The sequence below is a fragment of the Bos indicus genome, chromosome 9 (assembly GCF_029378745.1).
Source record: "Bos indicus isolate NIAB-ARS_2022 breed Sahiwal x Tharparkar chromosome 9, NIAB-ARS_B.indTharparkar_mat_pri_1.0, whole genome shotgun sequence".
NCBI classification, from domain to species: domain Eukaryota; kingdom Metazoa; phylum Chordata; class Mammalia; order Artiodactyla; family Bovidae; genus Bos; species Bos indicus.
This window is the reverse complement of record NC_091768.1, coordinates 19,603,889-19,622,745: the sequence shown is the minus strand read 5'-3', so window position 1 is coordinate 19,622,745 and position 18,857 is coordinate 19,603,889. Positions and strand designations below refer to the sequence as shown.

Sequence of the window (18,857 nt, the reverse complement as noted above, 5' to 3'; positions counted from 1 at the left end):
GAATTTTACCTTAAGCACAAAAGGAAATCATGTGCGGGTTCTGAGTAAGGGAGCAAGCAGAATGATCTATATAGTGAGCTCCCTACGTACGAACCTTCAAGTTGTGAACTTTCAAAGATGCGAATGTATGCTTCCATGTCCAATCACGAAAGTTCACATGTCTGGTATACACTGTCCTGAGTATGCATCCTCTACAATTGGCTGTGCTTTTGTATACTTATATGTGCTTTTGTGTATAGAGTACAGTAAGTACAGTGTCTTTATTCCAAGCACAGGATGTCTGGAAGCAAGCATAAAAGCAGCGGTACAAAGCTGACTGTGTTAGCAGGGTACCTAGGCTAACTTCACTGGACTCATGAACACATTGAACTTATGATCGTGCTCTCAGAACAGAACTTCTTTGTATGTAGGGGACACGACCAGAGAAGACGATGGCACCCCACTCCAGTACTCCTGCCTGGAAAATCCCATGGACAGAGGAGCCTGGTAGGCTGCAGTCCATGGGGTCGCTAGGAGTCAGACTCTACTGAGCGACTTCACTTTCACTTTTCACTTTCATGCATTGGAGAAGGAAATGGCAACCCACGCCAGTGTTCTTGCCTGGAGAATCCCAGGGACGGGGGAGCCTGGTAGGCTGCCGTCTATGGGGTCGCACAGAGTCGGACATGACTGAAGTGACTTAGCAGCAGCACCAGCAGAGGACACGATTGAAGCGACTTAGCAGCAGTAGCAGCAGCATACTTTGCCAACAAAGGTCCATCTGGTCAAGGCTATGGTTTTTCCCATAGTCATGTACAGACGTGCGAGTTGGACTATAAAGAAAGCTGAGTGCCGAAGAATTGATGCTTTTGAACTGTGGTGTTGGAGAAGACTCTTGAGAGTCCCTTGGACTGCAAGGAGTCCCTTGAACTGCAACCAGTCCATCCTAAAGGAAATCAGTCCTGAATGTTCACTGGAAGGACTGATGCTGAAGCTGAAACTCCAATATTTTGGCCACCTGATGCAAAGAGCTGACTCACTTGAAAAGACCCTGATGCTGGGAAAGATTGAGGGCGGGAGGAGAAGGGGACGACAGAGGATGAGACGGTTGGATGGCATCACCGACTCAATGGACATGACTTTGGGTGAACTCCAGGAGTTGGTGATAGACATGGAGGCCTAGCATGCTACAGTCCATGGGGTCGAAGAGTTGGATACGATTGAGCGACTGAACTGACTGAACTGATAAACAGAGTAGAACCTTTAAAAATTGTGAATCACTGCTGTATGCCTGAAACATACAATATTGTAAAAACTATAGCTCAATAAAAAAAATTTTTTTGGAAAAAAAAAAAATTAAAGAAGGTCTGAGCTTTGTGACTTAAGGGGAAAGACCAGAGGAAAAAAGCAGGTTTGAGGATAAGGTTGAAGTTGACTTTCAAAATGTTAAATTTGAGCAACTGTATGAGACACTTAGTGGAGAAGATGTCAGTGGAGCACTTGGAAGTTTCAAATGACTCTAGGTATTATAGGTTTCATAGAATTTTCTTTCACGGAAAACTTTTAATAAAAATTATATCTCAATTTGATGTAGAATTTAGGCAAAATTCCATGAACTGAAAATGTTGTTACTGATATTCTTTGTAACAAAGGTAGATCTAAATAGCTGAGTAGCATTTTACTGGCCTTGGTTCAGGAAATAAACCTTGACACATATTTTCTCTGCCTGATCATTTGCCGCTTATATTCAGTGTGGTAACAGGAGGACGAGTGCTAAGCTACATCAGCTTATCTCATCCTTTTAGATATCTACCATGTGAAAACTGGTGGACTTGTTTCTCTCCACACCATATTCTGCCACTACTTGATCTAAATTCTTTCCCTTATGGAATCTCACTCAAAGCCGTGGTTCTAATTAAATTCAGATCCCTAGCGCTGATTCTCCTATCAACTCTGATTCCAAGTAAGCAACTGTTCATAGACTCGTTTAAAATATATATTTTTTTAGTTCAAAATTTATTTATTATAAATAATTTACTTTATAAAATAATTTAGGTGTTTATTTTTAATAAATAATATTGTTTGTTTTAATAAATGTTTTAATAAATACTATTTATTTTAATACATAAATAGTATCATTTATTTTTATAAATAAAAATCATTTTATTTTTAATAACTAAATAAAATTTATTCATTTATTTTTAATAAATAAGCATTATGTATTTACTTGGGGGTCTTTGTTGTTGTGTGGGCTCTAGTTGTAGTGTGTAAGCTTCTCACTGCAGTGGCTTATCTTGTTACAGAGCCTGGCCTCCAAAGCGCAGGTTTGAATAGTTGTGGCTCATGGGCTTAGCTGCACTGTGGCAAGTGTTGTCTTCCCAAACCATGGATCAAACTGGTGTCCCCTGCATTGCAAGGCAGATTCTTAACCACTGGATCAGCAGAGAAGCCCTGTTCATAGACTCTTAAACGTAATAGTTCTAAATGACAATTCATGCTCTTCCTTCTATCCCACAAGCCAGACCTCTCAGAAGAGTGGCATCGCCATCTAACAGGCTCTACTACTAGTCAGAAACCAAGGCGTCAGAGAGCTCCACTCTTCCCTCAGCCAATAACTATCTTACATATCCTTTCAACCTCTCTATTTTTCTACATCAGTCTCATTGCCCTAAGTCAAGCTAGACATCTGCAATAGCACCTCAACACACCAACCACCTTCCAGTCTAACCCATCCCCCCAGTCATTCTCAAGTGAGGATGTACTTATCCTTTAAAGCTGTAAATCGGAGCTCAGCTCAGGGCTCTGTGGTAACCTAGCAGGTTGTGACGGGGTGGGGGGTGGGAGGGAGGTTCATGAGGGAGGGCATATATGTAGACATAGAGCTGATTCACTTCATCGTACAACAGAAACCAACACACTATTGTAAAGCAACTATACCCCTGATTAAAAGGGCAAAACCCCAAACAAACAAGCAAATGCAAATTTGATCATATCACCCTCCACTTAAGTCCTCTCCTTCAAGACTTATTGCTCCTTGGGGAGAAGAGGGGGTTGTATGAGAGTTGTGTGACAGCTGTTTTAATTCTTAACTCTCCCTAACCTTCTACATCAGTTCCACAATTGAGCATGATCAACTCTTCCTCCAAAATATATCTCCAGTCTGTCCATTCCTGTCTTCATTACAACGGCTCTGGTTCTAACTGAACCAAACCAATGTCTGTCACACCTTCGTTTCTGGGAAATTGAGTGGTACATACAATCAAACAACCTACTATCTAAGTCACGACCACGACCAACTCATTTAGCCTCCTCAGACGGCTTCTTACTTCTGTATCAGACACGACCAAAGCCCCTTGAAGCTCCAGAACTCGATAAAATGATGGTGCATTCAGTGAAGCTGCTCTTAAAAGGGCTGTTGTCCAGATGTAAAGTCTAGTCCATGTATTCCAGTTCCTAGAGATACTTGTTTGAAGAGTTTACCCCTCTCTGAACAGGAAACAGATTTAATAGAACAGGTAAGGGAAGGGCCAAAAGTGAGAGAAAAAAAAAAATTGAGGACTAGTGACTTTGTTATCAAAATGTTATCCCTGCTCTTGAATTCAGAAAGACCTTTTTATCTGTTTCTACCTAATGAATAATCTCTGATGTCAGTGTGAAAACAGAGGAATGGAAAAAAAACTAATAATATAAAAAATGAAAAATGAGAAACAGTACCTCACTCTATCTCTACAGATGTAGTGTGAATTTTCTTTAAAGACCAAAGTGCTAACATGAAAATATAGTGCATGCAAAAGATTAAAAGGCAAGTTACAACAAGACTTAATATGTTTAATGCAGGTTTCAGCGTCTATATTCAAAACCTTAATCTTAAAATGATAACAGTTCTCCACATCACAAAACTAGAAATAAAGTCAACTCTCACAAGCAAGTTTCATACATATAAAACAAGACAGACTATGTACACATAGAGAAAAATATGTAACATTATAAATGATCCATTTAACCACACTGAACCAAAACTATTCTTAATAGGAGGTGATTTCATTTTGATATTTGGCAAAACTAATACAATTATGTAAGTTTAAAAATAAAATAAAATTTTAAAAAATAAAAATAAAAAATAAAATTTCTAATACTATTTTACTCTTAAAAATTAGATCAGTCATCAACAAAGAATAGTCATCAACCAAAGTTATTTAGAAATGTCAGACATTTAGAAATCTCAGAACGGCAACATTGCTTATTTATATAAAAAATTCTCTTAAACTGTATTTCTGTTATAAAAGTTATAACCATTATTTTTAGTTTATGAACCTTTAACATATTACACTCTGGCCAGAGGGCTTCTGACCTGAATATTAAATCGAATGCTGCCAACAGTTTAGAAATTGTCACCTAAGGTAATTAATTCCTTCTGGAGTGATGAATACAAAATTTGGCAATTAACTTTAAAAGCAAAATAATTCAAAGGAAACTATTTTTAAAAGTCAGTGTGAGAACAGTACCTGACACACACCAGGCAAAGAAGGTGATGAGCTATGTCTGTTAATAAATGACCAACAGATCATGTTTTAGGTAATCTCATGCTAGTAATGTAATTTGAGTAAGTTCTATTTCTACTCTAAGTTACTTATAGATTTTAAATCATCATGTAAAAAATGTACCTTCTGACATATAAAAGCTTTTGAGTGCTCTGATGAATCTCAAATTGTAAGAAGTTATTTTCTTTGTCATGTTGAGACAAAGAGTAAGTGATTGATAGTTTAAAATCTAGACCTTCTTAATACCTTCTTTTAGAGATAATAAACTAAACAGTATGATCTAATTTGAGTCAAACAGTATTAGAAATTTTAAAATCACCTCCTATTAAGATAGAAGTTCTTATATTATGGCCTTAGGCATTCCCCAGTAAAAGAGAAAGATTGGCTTTCTTAACAAAATTCATTTCTATTTAAAAGAAAACACACTAGGGCATATACTGCAGAAGTTAAAAGCACTGCATTTTTAAAACTCACTATAAAGTTTCTAAATGGGCTTGCTGAATTTCTTATACTCAAAAACACTCTCTATAAAGTGTTTGTAAATACACATCTGCAAACTGCACATTGTAAGACAATTCCTGTGACTACAGAATATAATAATCAGTTAATATCACCTTTGGAGAAAAGTACACGTACATAAAGCATATACAAGAAAAAAAAAAAACATTCAGTTTCAGAAGCTGGTACATTTAAAACAAAGGCTGAAAAATTCACTCTGCTTCTAGTGCCAACTTACTCAGGAAAAGAAAAAAATTCTGGGCTATAAGGATATCAGCATAACTGAGCACTGTTACAAATGGGATATTTATCTAAATGCTGCAATTTTAAGAAGAATAGAGCTTAAACAGCTGTTAAGAAAAAGGGGGGGGAAAAGCTTCCATTACCTATACTTGGGTTTGCTTTTCAAGTGAAAACCAATGTTAGAGACATTTATAAGCTCATGATAAAATCTACAACAGGTAGAGCTCACAATAGTTTCATTCATCCACAGAGCTTACTTAAGAACATTACCCGTTCACCATGGTTAGACTATTATGGACTGGACAAGCATTTGAGACAAAGGCTTTAAAGTTCTTTGCCCTTTAAGCGTTCCCTAAGAGAATGGCCAGGAAAACCCACAGCAGCCACTCTGAAAAGCAGTATCGCTTCCCACGCTAAGTTGATGACAATTATGTGACAAACCCATATTATTTCCACACGCCGAGGGCCTTTCCAAACAGAAGACCACAGGGAGCACAAACAACACGTGGCCCGTAAGGAAACAGGGCAGCAACCACCTCCAAATGAGCCAAAGAGAATGTGGTTTACCCCAAAGGAGAAACTCTTCTAAAACATGCTTGCTAAGACTATAAGAGTTACTGCTGCTGCAAATGCACACAGACTCCTTCCTGAAATTTCTTTCAAGTCTGAGAGTAGCCTCTGAGCAGAATGTCTTCATTCAGTGGTTAAGAACCATTAATGCTATAGTCCATTTTGTGAAATCTTGATATAGAAGGAAAAAATAGTTGATGGCTCCAATCCCAGTAGGACAGGCAAGATGCGATTGTCTAAGATAGCTTTATTCAACAACTTTTAGGCCAAATACCAAATATACGAATTAAGCCCAAAGCTGAAGATTTAAGATTCCTAACTTATGTTTAACATTTCTGACTGCTCTGATACAAGACGGCAGAGCAAGCAAACACATCTACCCAAGCGCCCATTGAAACTGGGTGGGAAAAAACTTTGTGCTAAACATAGCAAAGGCAACCAGCAATAAAAGTTTAATAAATACCCAGAGGAGTAAGTGCAAAGGCTAAAGTCAGTTACGAGACTCTCTCATTAATAAAGTCATTCTCCTTTAAGCCACAGGAATTTAATAAAATAGGATTATATCCTCCGTTACAACTGCTCACACAACTAAACAGTTCTGTAGAAAATAATATGTCTAAAACAATATAAATGTGACATATTTACATAGTATAGAATAGTTATTACAGGTACAGAAGACAAGTCACTGTTCTAAACTTTAGCAATGCCATATGTGTGAACCCACAGGATGTGTGTGCATGCGTTTGTAAATCAAAATGGGGGAGAAATGAGAGAAGCTACATGAATTCCAATTTCTCATCCTCTAAAGAAAAAAGCAAATACTGTCCAATTTAAAATCAAGGAATAGAGATACTAGTATCTCTGGTACCTAGAACATAGAGAGAAACAGATGAGAGAAACATATCTTCGTGTTTCTCTATACCTCTATGTTTTCAGAGAGGTGATAACTTCAAATCACAAAGCAGCATATCTCATAAAAGAGGCTGTATGTTGGGAATCTGGGGGAGACTGACCTTTCACTATGGACCCTCCTGTCGACGGACTTTATTATCTTAACACTGATATTAACACGGTCTTAGCGCTTTTCAGTTTTGTTTTCTTTTCCTTAACTGCGTAGGCTCAGAAAAGAGGAAAAAAATTTAACAAAAGGAAAATCGCCAGTTTGGATATCTATTAAGATATACTGCTAAGCATACAACTGGGGTGCCCTGAGTGGATGGAGATGTTCAACATTCAGAGCACAAGCCATCGTTTTCATGAAAGACACGTCCCAGGGATGTGTCACTGCAGAATATTGAGACAAACATCTCAGCGAGGTGAAAATGGGAGATTAAACATTTATAGAGAGGAGAATAAAAAACAGGGTTATACAGAAGAGAGAAAACTGCAAAGAATATCTAATTAAAATGCTATGCTTCTGGGCATCCAGTAATAAAGAGGGACAGATATCACCCTTTCCCACCACCCTCTAGTATCTGTGAGGATGTTGCATTAGATCATTTACAGTAGAACATTTGAAGAAGAAGATTCCCCTTGATTAGATCTCTGATCTTTTAGACAGAAAACCTTGGAATACAGATTTTCAAATTCAGATCAAAAGGTTCCTAAGAAAATTCTACCTGCAGTGCAGGTGAGCTTCTAACAGAGGTGATTTCCCCAATAGATTTCATTGTAAAATTTAGAAGATAGTTCAATATGCTTGCTTTTGAGATATTTGGCTTTGAGCTTTATTAATAAACAGGAATGCAAAATGCTCAAGACCTGGACAGGGCAAGATCCAACAGAATGGGTTAGCTAGCTGCTTGAGTGAAAACATCTGTGGAGCTATTCACCCATTCCTAGAAGCAATTTTGTTAATATGTTCTATGTTCCTAGTGTTCTCGTAGGTACCAGGTACTAAGATAAATATGCCACGGAGTCTGCTGAGGGTGAGCACAAGCAACTCAGAGACTGGTTGAAGGCAAAGTCATGAAAAACAATCCTAAGAGCTAAAGGTCACGTTGAGAGTAATGAGACAGGTTTTGGGCACGATGTGGGGGATGGGGAATAACCAGCGTCCTAGTGAATTAGAGAGGGTCAACAACAAGGCCCATCTGAACTGAGCTTTGAAAGAGAAACAGGACAGAATTTTGTAGGAGGTAAAAATCACAGGACTTGTTCATCAAGGGAGTAGGCAGATGAGGAAGTGGGTGTGGGGTGACTTTCAGGGCTTTGCCTAAGACCTAGATAAATAACATCCATGGATGTTGTAGCCCTGAACCTATATAAACAGCATTCATACTTTATTATAGAGACAGACCACATCTCTTGTGGATGATGAAAACTGGACTTTAACTTTCCTTTTTATTTTTCTTACCGACTCTAACAAAAATCCTATTAACTCATAATTACTGCAGACAACTGGACTTCAACAGGGGCCAAGCTGCTCTCCATCACTATGTTGTACACCATTCTGCCAGACAATATGGTTAATTTTCCTGAAGGAGACTTGAAGAGCTAATTCTATGTTTCTCCAATGAGACCGCGACTGAACTCTAGGAAGCACAGGGAAATGTGAGTGGGTCATGAAGGGGCCCATGAGCTAGGAGATTAGAATGGTTTGCCAGTTACAAACTATTGTTTCAAATGGCCAAAAACAAACCCAATGGCCCATGGCAGGTGGGAGGACAGGTGATGATTAACTAAGTTCTAATAACCCTTTTAATAATCTTCCCAACCCAGGGATCGAACCTGGGTCTCTTGCATTATAGGCAGATTCTTTATCGTCTGAGCCACCAGCGAAGCCCTCTAATAATCCATCCAAGGAAATAATATGCAACATCTAAAAAATTAAGTTTGCAATGACATGGAAGCTATTTTTGTTGGAGAAACAAAGCAGGGCACAAAATGGTAGATACAGAATGCTCATTCACGGTCCTGGAACCACTCCCCTGCAGATGCCAGTTCAGTTCAGTTCAGTCGCTCAGTCGTGTCTAACTCTGCGACCCCTTGGACTGCAGCACACCAGGCCTCCCTGTTCATCACCAATTCCTAGAGTTTACCCAAACTCATGTCCATTGAGTCAGTGATGCCACCCAACCATCTCATCCTCTGTCATCCCCTTCTCCTCCTGCCTTCAATCTTTCCCAGCATCAGGGTCTTTTCAAATGAGTCAGTTCTTCGCATCAGGTGGCCAAAGTATTGCAGTTTCAGCTTCAACATCAGTCCTTCCAATGAACACTCAGGACTGATTTCCTTTAGGATGGACTGGTTGGATCTCCTTGCAGTCCAAGGGACTCTCAAGAGTCTTCTCCAACACCACAGTTCAAAAGCATCAATTCTTCTGCACTCAGTTTTCTTTATAGTCCAACTCTCACATCCATATGTGACTACTCGAAAAACCACAGGTTTGACTAGACGGACCTTTGTTGATAAAGTCAATTCTCTGCTTTTTAATATGCTGTCTAGCTTTGTTGGCAAAGTAATGCCTCTGCTTTTTAATATGCTGTCTAGGTTGGTCAGGGATGACTATATATATGTACATATGTGTGTGTAATCTTTTTTAAAATAAAATTACATGTATGAGGTAGGGATTTGTAAAACTAATAATTAAAGGAGTTGGTTCTTCAGTTTCAGAAAAGATTCTAAAACACACTTAAAATATATCACCCAGAGACAATCTTTTCAAAAGTTACATAAAACACTGCACTTGGGAATACTACAACTGCATACATTTAGGTATTCTAGTGTGCCTCTGAGCCTCTACCCATAGTTAGAAAATGCTGACATATCTCGTTTCCTTTCATACCTAACAAAGAAAAGGGGAGGAGACTCCACAAAGAACCACTGCTGGTCATTTAGCATTTCTGTGCCTCCTGAAGTCTACCCTATCTGTCATCTACGTTCAGACTCCAAGTAAGCAAGGTAATATGGGGAAAGGCAGTCATAGCTGTCCCTCAAATCATTACTTAAACAAAACTAGTCAACAGCATTAATGTAATCTTATTTGGTGAGCACTACACCCAATGCTTAGGTACAAATTTAATATTTTGCAAGTAAGATCTAAAAGTGCAAAAAAAGTAATTCAATAGTTTTAAAATAATAGATAATTTTATAGGTTGCCTCATGGAAACTAATTAAAAGGTTGTTTTTCTATAAAAGTCTGCCATTTGTCTCTTAGCTGAACTGCCCTCTCTTCATTAGACAGGATGTTACACGAGTAGTTCTAGCCACAGATTCCGTCACTTCATCTCTCTTCCCCACTTCACCCATAACCCAATTCTAAGTATTGGCATCCTTAACCAAACACATACCTGCTCATCTCAGTTACATGAATGGTAATTGTGTCTTTCTCCTCTAGATGGCAAATCCACAAACTGGTTAAATAAAATTTGGCTGCATTCCCATTTCAAATTCCAAACTTTTTAATAAAATGAAAGAATTAATAAACTTATTTAGCAAAGTTGCAGGACAAAAAGAAAACAACATATAAAATTCACTTGTGTCTCTACACACTAATAATCAACAATTGGAAAAGGATGTTAAGAAAATAATTCTATTTATAATAGCACTAGAAAAAAAATCTACTTAGGAAATAACCTAACCAAGAGGTAAGAGACTTGAACACTAAAAACCACAAAACAATGCTTAAAGAAATGAACAGAGACATGTAAAATGTAAAGAATCCCATGTGCATAGATTGAAAGACTTAATATTGTCAAGATGTCAATGCCGCCCAAAGCAATCTAAAGATCCAACATTTAAAATTCTAATGGCATTTTTTTTGCAGAAATAAGGAAAAATTCTAAAATTCATATAGAATCTCAAGCCAAAACAAGTTTGAAGAAAGACAAAGTTAAAGAAACCACACTTCCCAATTTCAAGACATATTACAAAGTTACAGTAATCAAAATAGTGTGGTATTTGCATAAAGACAGGCATATAGACCAGTGAAACAGAATAGAATCCAAAATATAAATAAATAAAGAAGCCCTCACACATACAGTCGAATGATCTTGAACAAAAGCGTCAAGATCACTCCATGGGAAAAGCACAGTGTCATCAACAAATGGTAATAGGAAAACTAGATAATGACATGCAAAAGAATGAAGCTGGACACTTATACCATATAAAAAAATCAGCATAAAAAAAATGAATTACAGACCTAAACCTAAGACCCCCAAACTACAAAATTTCTAGAAGACAACATAGGGAAAAAGCTTCATAACACTGCATTTGGCAAGTCATGATTTCCTGAGTGTGACTCCAAAAGCCCAGGCAACAAAAACAAAAACAGCCAAAGGAGTCAATATCAAACTTACAAAGTTTGTTCATCAAAAGACACAATCAAGAAAAGTGAAAGGCAACCTAAGAATGGGAGAAAATATTTGCAGATTACATATCTGATAGGAGGTTAATATTCAGAATATACAAAGAATTTTTACACAGTGACAAAAAATCAAATAACCCAATTAAAAACTGGGCAAAGGACTTGGACAGACATTTCTCCAAAGACAATATACTAACAGAAAACAAAGTATAGGAGATGTTCAATATCACTAATCACCAAAGAAATGCAAATCAAAACCACAATACCCTTATACCCATTAGGATCAGATCAGATCAGTCGCTCAGTCGTGTCCAACTCTTTGCGACCCCATGAATCGCAGCACGCCAGGCCTCCCTGTCCATCAGCATCTCCCGGAGTTCACTGAGACTCACGTCCATCGAGTCGGCAATGCCATCCAGCCATCTCATCCTCTGTCATCCCCTTCTCCTCCTGCCCCCAATCCCTCCCAGCATCAGAGTCTTTTCCAATGAGTCAACTCTTCACATGAGGTGGCCAAAGTACTGGAGTTTCAGCTTTAGCGTCATTCCTTCCAAAGAAATCCCAGGGCTGATCTTCAGAATGGACTGGTTGGATCTCATTAGGATAGGTACTCTCAAAAACAACAACAACAACAAAAAACCCCCCAAAGAACAGAAAATAGCAAGTGTTGGTGGGGATACGGAGAAGTTAGAACTTTTGTGCACTATTGATGGGATTATAAAACAGTTCAACCACTGTGAAAAACAGTTTGGCAGTTCCTCAAAAAATTAAAAACAGAATTGGTATATGATATGCAGTAATTCCACTTTTATGTATGTATCCCAAAGAACTGAAAACAGTACCTTGAAGAGATATTGCAAACCCATGTTCATAGCAGCACTATTCACAATAGCCAAGAGGTAGAGGTAGAAGCAACCCAATGTTCATCATGGATGAGTAGAAAAACAAAATGTGACACACACAGACAATAGAAGCCCCTCAAAATTCATACATTTCAATGCCAATGCCCAAAGGAGGCAACTAGGTCTGCAGAGCCCTCTTGGATGAGATAACAGCTCCATTAACCCCTTCACTACAAGAGGATACTACAGTAAGTTGGCAATCTGCAACCCAGAAGAGGGCCTTCACCAGAACCCAGCCCTGCTGCTACTAAGTCACTTCAGTCGTGTCTGACTGTGCGACCCCAGAGACGGCAGCCCACCAGGCTCCCCCGTCCCTGGCATTCTCCAGGCAAGAACACTGGAGTGGGTTGAACCCAGCCCTAGTGTAACCCTGATCTTCCAACCTCCAAAACTCTGAGAAATAAATTTCTATTGTTTGTAAGCTACCCAGTCTGTTGTATTTTGTTACAGCAGTCTTAATGGATGAAGACATACATGATGGATGACATTATGTATGTTCTTTAACCTTAAGGACATTGTGCTATGTCCTCTGACATAGCACAAAGGACAAAGACTGTATGATTTCACTCCTAGGAGGTCTCTAAACTAGTTGAATTCAATAGATATAGAAAGTAGAATGATGGTTATCAGGGGCTGGGGGAGAGGACAAACAGGTGTATTTAACGAGTATAAGAATCTCAGTTCTGCCAGATGAAAAATCCTGGGGAACCTGTTTTACAGCATTGTGAATATACGTAACATTACTCAACTGTACACTTAAAAGCGGTTAAGACAGTAAATTTGGGGGCCTTCCTGATGGTCCAGAGGGGAAGACTGTGCATCCACTGCAGGAGGCAAAGGTTCAGTCCCTGGTAGGGGAACTAAAATCCCACATGCTGAGTGGCGCAACAGCAACAACAAAAAAAGTAAATTTAATGATAAATATTTTTAAGAAAAAAAATATATAAAGAAATCCAAATCTTTTTTTTTTCTTCCTTCTAAATAGGGAGGGAGAAAAGAAATGGGAGGAAATGTTTTCATTTTGTGCAGATGTGCGCATTTTCATTTCTGGTGCATTCCACACATGCCAGTTCCACAGACAGAGAACAGAGTTTAAACCTTCCTTGAACGTGAGGATCCGAGCTTTCTAAAATGAGGAAAGCCCACATGTTGGGATGCTGACCTTTAGGTCTTCATTTCCAGAGAAGAATCTTGCTCATGGTAGGACATTTAAGGCAGACAGAAAGAACCACCAGTCCGCATTAATAAGTGTTCTTGCCCACAAACTGAAATAGACACTGGAAACTTGAAAGAAATATATAAAGGTATGGGGGGAACTCACAGAATCCATATTAGGGCTGGAGATCCAGTTTAGAAAACAAGAGGAATTTCCATGTCTGGGAAGCCAAGTCTTCGCATGAGGTGGCCAAAGTACTGGAGTTTCAGCTTTAGCATCATTCCTTCCAAAGAAATCCCAGGGCTGATCTCCTTCAGAATGGACTGTGTCTCACATGCCTAGCTCATCCAGTTTAAAACAAAGTAGTAAAATTTCCAGCCAATTTAGGAAACAGGAGAATCTTTGTGCTTACTGGATCCTGTCATTTGCAATACGGCAGGTTTCCACAGGTTATCCAACCAGATAAGCCCACTCATAAACTGTCACTGGGCAAAGAAAGGTGCACAGGAGCAGGTGGTTTGAATGAAGCCATGGTTCACTGCCCTCTAATTCTTCTGTTTTTCTCAAAGTCGAATTTATTGGACCTTGATAAAAGCAGACACTGTCTTCAAAACTGCTGCCAGAACAGACTATAACAACAGAATGCATATACAACACTGCCGTCACCACCACTGTGGGATTGACTCTGCTCTAGCAGAGAAGATGCCATTTATCTGGCACAGTTGATAAATATGGAAGCCTCTAGCCAGCTGCCAGTCTACCTGAAAAAAATTCCATAGACTCCATAGGGCAAAGATATACAGAGATTTAGAAAGTCATAAAGAAGTGAAAATTTAAAAAAAGGAATTAACTTTATTCCACATCACATTCCTTTTTATTCTTTAAATACATTCCTCTACTCAAAAGGGCCCTGAAGACTTTGGCTGTTATGGTGACAAAGCAAAGATGTCTCTACCTGCCTCTTAATAGGGCTATAAAACAATAAGGATTAAAAACAACTCCCACTTTTAAAATAAAACTAGGAGATGCCGATGGTCCTGAACCACATAAGCAGCAAATGGGTAGAGAAATAGACAAGAGCAGAGGATGGTCACACTTCTGTGTCTGAAGAGGCAGCATCAACAAGAAATAAGCTGCATTATTATATAAGAATAAAGGTTACTGTTTTTGTGGATTTTTTTGAGTCATGATCACATATTTTATCAGGGAAAATATATGGTAACCAAGGGTGTATCCCACTCATGATCACAGAGTCTAGAAAATGTATCAATACTTTCATGCCTGCAGGCCAAAATGAGATAATAGTTGAAAATTTGTGTAAACTGTACAATTCAAAATAAAGCTGCTAGGGACTTCCCTGGTAGTGCAGTGGCTAAGACTCATACTCTGATGCAGGGGGCCCAGGTTTGATCCTCGGTCAGGGAACTAGAACCCACATACATGCCACAGCTAAGAGAGTTTCCACATGCCACACACAACAACGAAGATGGAAGATCCCACATGCGGCAGCTAAGACCCAGGGCAGCCAAATGAGTAAGTAAATATTAAAAAAGAAAAGAAAGCTATTAGTTAAACAGTGCAAGAAAACGTAAAAATCCAGCGGTTTTGTTGGATTCTCTTCCTCAGATTCTGCAGCTGTGAAAATGCCTTTATTCTGGTCTTGTAATTAAGTGGTAATTTGGCTGGGTATAGAATTTCAGGAGCACTTTAGAGACAGTCACAAATATCCTGGGAAGTAAGATAGATACTATCATCCTTTGTGTAAAGATGAGAAAATTGAGGTACAAAGAGATAAGTGACTTTCCAAAGGGGTCAAGCCAACGCAAAGCAGTACTGGAACTCAAATCAGGGTCTAGACCAGGTTCAATTTTCTCTTCATGACGTGCAAAGGTGCTGGGCACAATCTTTACGGCTTTATGTCTCAACATCTCATTCTCTCTCATGTTCACGGAGACCTGTTTCCTTTTGAGCCACCTAAAGCACTGTTACCCCGTTCTCCATTCTAGCGGCAACCCAGTTCTTTATTTCACCTTAAGTACCTCCACACTGTAGCCCCTCCCTCTTTCCAGGCCATCCTTAGAGAACTGCAATGCAGGTCTCAAAGTAAACACTCATATACTTAGAGCACTGGCAGAAAGCAAATCCTAACTACTCATTAGAGAAATTTCTCAATTTTTTTTTTAACCTAAGCAATAAGAAGGAAAATAGATAATTAGTCAAAAATGCCTTCGTTTTCTCAATGCCACAAATAGCGAGAAGGCATCTGATATATTTTAGCTGTTCATAATGACCCAGAAGAGCCTGGCAGGCTCTTGGGGTGCAAGAGTCGGACATGACTTAGTGATTAAACCACCACCACCAATGATCCATCTGGTTCATGACCATCAAAAAGCAAAACGCTGACTTATAATCAGGTATTAGCAGTTTTAGAGAAATAAATATTTAAGAACATACCCTTTCCATTCTGTCCCCCAAAACGTATGAATCAAAAAGTATGCTTTAAAATGTAGAACACAATAAACATGCATATGCACAGCTTCTCTTCCCATCCTCTTGTCTCAAAGCAAACAGGAAGACATAGTCTGTGACCTTGGACACACACGCCCACATAACTTCACTCTCTGTTAGATCTGTGGACCTGATTAGGTACTAGGTGAGGAGGTTACAGTCGGCACTGAAAAACCCCAACTGCACCCCAGGCAAAGAAATGATGTGGTAACAATCTAGCTACTTACTCCACAGTACTGGTCATCATTAAATATCTGAGGTGGCAGAGGGTTTCCCTGAGCAGGCTTCTTCTCCGGGGGGATGTTCTTATACATCCATTGCCTCTGCTCTTCTGACATTGTGATGTCCACCTCCTCAAACTCTATCTTGTTGGCTTCCAGAAATCTAACCACATCCTGCTGTTTCTTCTTTATCTGCAGAGAGAAGACAAATACAAAAGGAGAAATGCTCCTCTGAAACCGTATGTACAAGTTTCCCATGTGAACTAGATCTGATTGCTCATTGTCAAGGGCCACTGAGCCACCCCTCCCCCCCAAAACAGGTGATTTTTGCAGACCCCACACACCACCCACTCCCTGGTTATCAAGCGGATGGCTAAGCAAGCCCTGACACAGTGATTTGTGCACAGAATTCTAGGGCACATCTCAGATGGTCTGGGAGGGACAGACTAGGTCTGAGGTGGGAGATTCACTTAGCTTTCTGGGAGCCATAACCACTCCCCCTCCCACCCTTCAAAGTTGACAGGTACAGTCACAAAGACCTCCTGTGCCCCCAACCATTTGAAAACCACATATAGCCCATCTGAAATGTTGACACTTCATTGATTCTTAGGAGTGGCCATATTTTTATTCCCCTCAGCAGCCTCTTTCAGATATTCCACAGCTGCAGCCACTGTCATGAAAGCGTCCTTTCATCAACTCACAAGAGGAAAATGTTCTCCACTTCTAAGGTGAGAGTGAACAACAAGCACCACCTTACTTTGAACTCCCTTTCTTAACCCTTCTTGTTTCTCTGATCTTTATATTTCCTTCCAGTCACTAGGGGTCAGGTGTGCTCTTGAAGAGCTGCAAACACCTGAGCAGGTTTTCCAACCGTTACAAATCTTTGTCTTTTAAGGTATGTATTAACAAACCAAGATGGGGTGACAATATTCAGTATCTTCAACACAGCACATAAAACATATGAGTAAACAGGTGTACTTTTTCTAAATGATTCTGGGAAATATGCATAAAAGCCAAACAAGGGAATTCTCAAGTGGTCCAGTGGTTAGGATTCCATGTTCTCACTGCTGACAATGCAGGTTTGATCTCTGGTTGGGTAACTAATGACACAGACATTGAACATGACATTGAGGTCGCTCAGCTGTGTCTGACTCTTTGTGACCCTGTGGACTGTAGCCTACCAGGCTCCTCCGTCCATGAAATTTCCCAAGCAAGAGTACTGGAGTGGGTTGCCATTTCCTTCTCCAGGAGATCTTCCCGAACCAGGGATCAAACCCGGGTCTCCTGCATTGTAGGCAGACGTTTTACCGTCTGAGCCACCAGGGAAGATCCTGCAAAGACGACATGCAGCCATTAAAAAAAAAATCAAACAAAAAAACTTAAGAGGTGACGTTAATGTTATAATGGCCAAAGGAAAGAATCATTTTGAGAAATGAAGCAGCTAGAAAGACCTCCCGACACAGAAAATAAAATTCTGAAGAACCAACCTTCACATACCATTGCTGCTACTGCTGCTAAGTCGCTTCAGTCGTGTCCGACCAGTAGCCCCAAACAATCCGTCCCAGCCCCACCCCCCAATCCAACTCCTCCCCCAAAGCTTCGGTGACATATTTCTCTGAGGTGGAAGTCTGTTAAATGCCAGGAGAACAGAGGCATTGGGAAGCCCATACCTTATATACGGAAACCCAGATCACTGGGTTCAAGTCTATGAATGAATAAGGAGATTGCATAATAGTACTGACAGAAATAAAACACTGGCAAATATGACATCTTTAAGCTCAATATTATAAAAAGAGAGAATTGCTGTGTGGTTGTAAATCCAAGTTGAAAATGCCATTATCTTAATTTCTTGAATTAAGCCATTTCTCATGTCTGAAAAAGTTAACTTTTTCTCCTCACTCATACTATTTCAGAAGATATGTTATTTTGTAACTCCAATGTGCAAAACGTTATCAGCCATCCTACTTAATTTTCCCTTACAACCCTACCAGGTAGAGTTCATCATCCCTGAGGTTGAAAGTGTTCACCTATTTTGATCAAAGTCCTAGTGGGTGTTCTCAAGACAATCATGTCATTGTCCTAAAATCCTTGTTCAGTGGGCCCCCACTGATCTTTGCAGAACAAACAAAAAGTTACCTACAATTCTACTATCCAACAGCCACTGCCAAAATCTAAACAGAGAGAAGGGTCTAGATTTAATGTCCCTGTTTGGAGCTCTACGTACCCAGCACATTTCAATGACTCATGAGTGTGATCAAAAATGAAACTTATCTTGGTTTTCCGTATATAAGGTACAGGCTTCCCTGGTGGCTCAGATGGTAAAGAAACTGCCTGCAATGCAGGAGACCTGGGTTTGATCCCTGGGTTGGGAAGGTCCCCCTGGAGAAGGGAATGGCTACTCACTCCTGGAGTATTGCCTGGAGAATTCCATGGACAGAAAGAGTCGGACACAACTGAGTGACTAACACTTTCACTTGTCACGTGTAAGGTACAGACATATAATAACATCCACCACTACCCCAAAATGTGGGTAAAGGGTCAAACATTTTCAGAATGAGGATATATCGAGACATACACACAACTTCTTTACTCCCCAGCCTCCTGACCCTAAACATAGACACACACACACACACACACACACACAGTATTTAATGCTGGACTATATCCCCTACAGCCCACCTGGTCATTTCTTTCACAGGATCACACTCAGTAAAAATAGCTGCACCCACCCATTTTATTCAAAAATATATCATGAGCACTGCCCCCTGTCATTTCAAACTTTTTTCAAAAGCACAAATTTTAATATCTTCCTGGCAATTGCATCATGTAGATGTATAGTTAAAACTATTTCTCTATTGTTTAATACTCAGCACCCTTCTAAGTTTCACCACTAGAAACCATATCACGTGAACATCTTTATAAATCTTTTAA

General features: G+C 39.5%; 1 protein-coding gene across 1 annotated transcript in view; it reads right to left on the bottom strand.

Annotated features, from left to right (window-relative positions):
- The window catches only part of SH3BGRL2 (SH3 domain binding glutamate rich protein like 2), a 93,306-nt gene that overhangs the window by 9,112 nt on the left and 65,337 nt on the right, over positions 1-18,857 (bottom strand). Inside the window, exon 3 of the mRNA XM_070796610.1 lies at positions 15,933-16,118. Within this exon, the coding sequence (XP_070652711.1) occupies positions 15,933-16,118 (186 nt within the window). The remainder of the gene's footprint in view (positions 1-15,932; positions 16,119-18,857) is intronic.